Genomic DNA, 3,864 nt, shown 5'->3' with positions numbered 1-3,864 from the left:
GGGCATAAATATACACCCCCCTATGTTAAAATACAGGGGCATAAGTATACACCCCCTATGTTAAAATACAGGGGCATATACACACACACACACACACACACACTAGAAGAGAGACTGTGACGGACCTCTGGTACTCCACGTTGTCGTCGATGGGGGGCAGGCAGGACTTCATGGGATGTCCCGACGCCGACATGGACTTCACATGGCGGGGGCGTGCGGAGGAGACGGTTGCCGCCGGCGATAAGGACGGGGACGCTGCAGGTACCTCGGGGAGACTGGAACAGGGACAGATTAGTTAGGCCTGTAGAGGTCCTGGAGCGTGAGACTCTCGATGGGAGGAGACAGTTTCTGATCATTTTAAAAGAGATGAAGCGTGTTTTATAATAATGAAGAGTGTGTGTTTGTGTTATCTCATAATCTGGGTCACAGATATAAGGGACGTGGTTTTGTTATGATGCAGAATCCCAGCTGGTACAGCTCAATGAGCTTCCCTTAGCATGTGCCATTTCTGAGGGCGGGGGGGGTACTGTTAACATCTTGGTTGTGTCTTCGTTGTTTCTCTGTTATGTCTCCGTTATGTCTCTGTTGTGTCTCTGTTATGTCTCCGTTGTGTCTCTGTTATGTCTCCGTTATGTCTCTGTTGTGTCTCTGTTATGTCTCCGTTGTGTCTCTGTTATGTCTCCGTTATGTCTCTGTTATGTCTCTGTTATGTCTCCGTTATGTCTCCGTTATGTCTCCGTTATGTCTCCGTTGTGTCCTCTCACCTGCCGTCCTTCCCGTTGGGAACAGCTGCCGAATGGCGATCAATGCTTGTCCTCTCGTTGACGTACGTGTTCCTCCGAGTAATGCTCTGAAACACACACACACACACACACACACACACACACACACACACACACACACACACACACACACACACACACACACACACACACACACACACACACACACACACACACACACACACACACACACACACACACACACAGACAGACAGACAGACACGTTTATATAACAAAGCTTGAACAACACAGAGATTCATTCATCGTTTGGGGTGAATGTGAATGAATGAATGAATGAATGAAACAAACAAGGTTTTAGGTCATGTGGTTCCAGGCAGTTGAACATGCTGCTGGACCTGGTCTAGCAGAATGTGGATCCTCTCACCCCTGAGGCGGTGGCGGACCTCCGGCGGTCTGGAGCCCCGCTGGGCGACGCGTCCTTCCGGTCGCTCTCCACGCTGTTGGCGTGCCCGCGCTTGGTGTAGGCGACAGGTGGGGGGATGGAGGGCGCCACTGAGACCAGGGACAGAGAGCACACACAGATCTGGGGTTAGTACTCCGATTCTGATGTCCAGCCCGCTGAGAGCCTTCAGCCCTACAGACCCCCTCAAACCAGTCCTGGACTTTAGGATTAGGACTTTATATTAATAATAATGAAAATGTACTCTAACACAGTTTTTCTCAAATGGGGGGTACACGTCACCCCAGGGGTACTTTGGAGGACTGCAGGGCCTACGTGTCCCCTTTTGGGGTACTGCAGGGTGTATGTGTCCCCCTAGGAGTACTTTGGAGGACTGCAGGGGGTAGGTGTCCCAGAGAAGGAACCTAGAAGCCTTTAAATTGAACAATCACCTGGGACGACGTCTGGACAGAAACTCACCGTGGTCGCTGAAGCGCCGCTGCTTCTGATTGGCCGAGGCGCTGCGAGAGTGGGCGGGGGATTGGCCGGAGCTGTTGAGGTCGCTGCTGGGCCGAGACTTGTGGAGCAGGTGGCTGCTGCCGTTGCCCTGGGAGACAGTCACAGCAGAGGGGATTGTGGGTAAAAGAACTGGCTCAACTACAGTTTCCTCCCACTTACAGTCGTTGTGATAAGCTGAAAATATGTTAATAATAATAATAATAATAGTAATAGTAATAATAATAATAAGAAGAAGAAGAAGATTTGTAAATTAAATGTGCTTCACAGTGTGGCATTAAAAACCAAAACACAGTAAAGAAAAGACAAAGTACATAAGATATATGAGTAAGAAGTAGAACCCCCCCCCCCCTTCTGTGTGAGTCCAGAGGGGGGGGGGGTGGGGGGGGGGCCTACCTCGGCGCCCTTCCTCCCCAGCAGCAGGTAGATGGCCGTCACCTCGTTGTACTCCTGACCCTCCAGCGCCTTCTTCACCTCCTCCTGGGGGAAGCCCATCGTCCCCATCAGCTCTGATTGGTCGGAAAACACACGGCACGCTCAGCTACGGTTCACTCTGGAGACGGAACATCGGTATCGCCGGTCTCGGTATCGGGGCCGATACTGGCCAAAATCCTGGTCTCGGTATCAGACCCGATTCAGACCCAGACAGAAACCATTAAACCATAATGGAGCCAGGACTGAGACTCAATGGATGTTGTTAGAGTAATCAACGTGACCACTCTATGTACTATGTGTATATGTACTATGTGTATATATACTATGTGTATATATATACACTATGATCTGACCAACTTTGCAGGACTCCCTTATGTGATGTCACTGAATGTTCATCTCATTTAGAATGCTCATCTCATTTAGAATGTTCATCTCATTTAGAATGCTCATCTCATTTGGAATGTTCATCTCATTTAGAATGTTCATCTCATTTAGAATGTTCAGGTCATTTAGAATGCTCATATCATTTAGAATGTTCATCTCATTTGGAATGTTCAGGTCATTTAGAATGCTCATCTCATTTAGAATGTTCATCTCATTTAGAATGTTCATCTCATTTAGAATGTTCAGGTCATTTAGAATGCTCATCTCATTTAGAATGTTCAGGTCATTTAGAATGTTCATCTCATTTAGAATGTTCAGGTCATTTAGAATGTTCATCTCATTTAGAATGTTCAGGTCATTTAGAATGTTCAGGTCATTTAGAATGTTCATCTCATTTAGAATGTTCAGGTCATTTAGAATGCTCATCTCATTTAGAATGTTCAGGTCATTTAGAATGTTCATCTCATTTAGAATGTTCAGGTCATTTAGAATGTTCATCTCATTTAGAATGTTCAGGTCATTTAGAATGTTCATCTCATTTAGAATGCTCATCTCATTTAAAATGGTCATCTCATTTAGTATGGTCATCTCATTTAGAATGGTCATCTCATTTAGAATGTTCATCTCATTTAGAATGCTCATCTCATTTGGAATGGTCATCTCATTTAGAATGGTCATCTCATTTAGAATGTTAATCTCATTTAGAATGTTCATCTCATTTGGAATGGTCATCTCATTTAGAATGCTCATCTCATTTAGAATGTTGATAATTCAGATATAAAAGTGAATAAATATTGTAAGTCGTTGCACTTCAACCCGTTGTGAGAACGTTGAACTCCTTTCCAACATGAAGTCACTAAGAGTTTGGGGGGTTAGGGTTGGATTGGATCAATAACGGTACTGGATGATTCTCAAAGATATAACATGGTATGGGACATGCTGTCCCTGGTGGAGTCACTGGGGACGGGACCACATGTGTCCCCTTCAGAGACAACATGCTGTGGTTACATGATGCTCTTCATTAAGCTGAGGTCATCTTAATATGGGGGACATCCAGAGTCTCCCATTAGAGTCATGGCTGCTCAGTGTGTATTCAGTTCTAATTCTGTGTGTATGTGTCTATGTCTCTATGTCTGTGTGTGTGTGTGTGTGTGTCACTGTGTGTGTTTGTGTGTGTGTGTGTGTGTATGTGTGTGTGTATGTGCGTGTGTGTGTTTATGTGTCTGTGTCTCTATGTGTGTGTGTGTATATATGTGTCTCTATGTGTCTGCGTCTCTATGTGTGTGTTTGTGTGTCTGTGTGTGTGTGTGTGTGTGAGTGTCACTCTGTGTGTGTGTGTGTGTGTGT

The 3,864-nt window shown here is 45.7% G+C and overlaps 1 protein-coding gene across 1 annotated transcript; it reads right to left on the bottom strand.

Moving 5' to 3' along the window:
- Positions 1-103: 103 nt before the first annotated feature.
- LOC117940368 (serine/threonine-protein kinase MARK1-like) lies at positions 104-2,238 on the bottom strand (the record flags this gene model as incomplete). The annotated part of the gene is made up of 5 exons (XM_034865678.1): positions 2,095-2,238; positions 1,663-1,789; positions 1,168-1,295; positions 765-850; positions 104-275 (listed from the first exon to the last, which is right to left on the bottom strand). Coding segments are annotated over exons 1-5 (621 nt in total), but the record flags the coding sequence as incomplete, so codon positions are not given.
- Between the last annotated feature and the right edge of the window lie 1,626 nt (positions 2,239-3,864).

This window comes from Etheostoma cragini, unplaced genomic scaffold, assembly GCF_013103735.1.
Source record: "Etheostoma cragini isolate CJK2018 unplaced genomic scaffold, CSU_Ecrag_1.0 ScbMSFa_2302, whole genome shotgun sequence".
Taxonomy (NCBI): Eukaryota; Metazoa; Chordata; class Actinopteri; order Perciformes; family Percidae; genus Etheostoma; species Etheostoma cragini.
The sequence above is the reverse complement of the archived record's forward strand: the minus strand, read 5'-3'. Positions and strand labels throughout refer to the sequence as shown.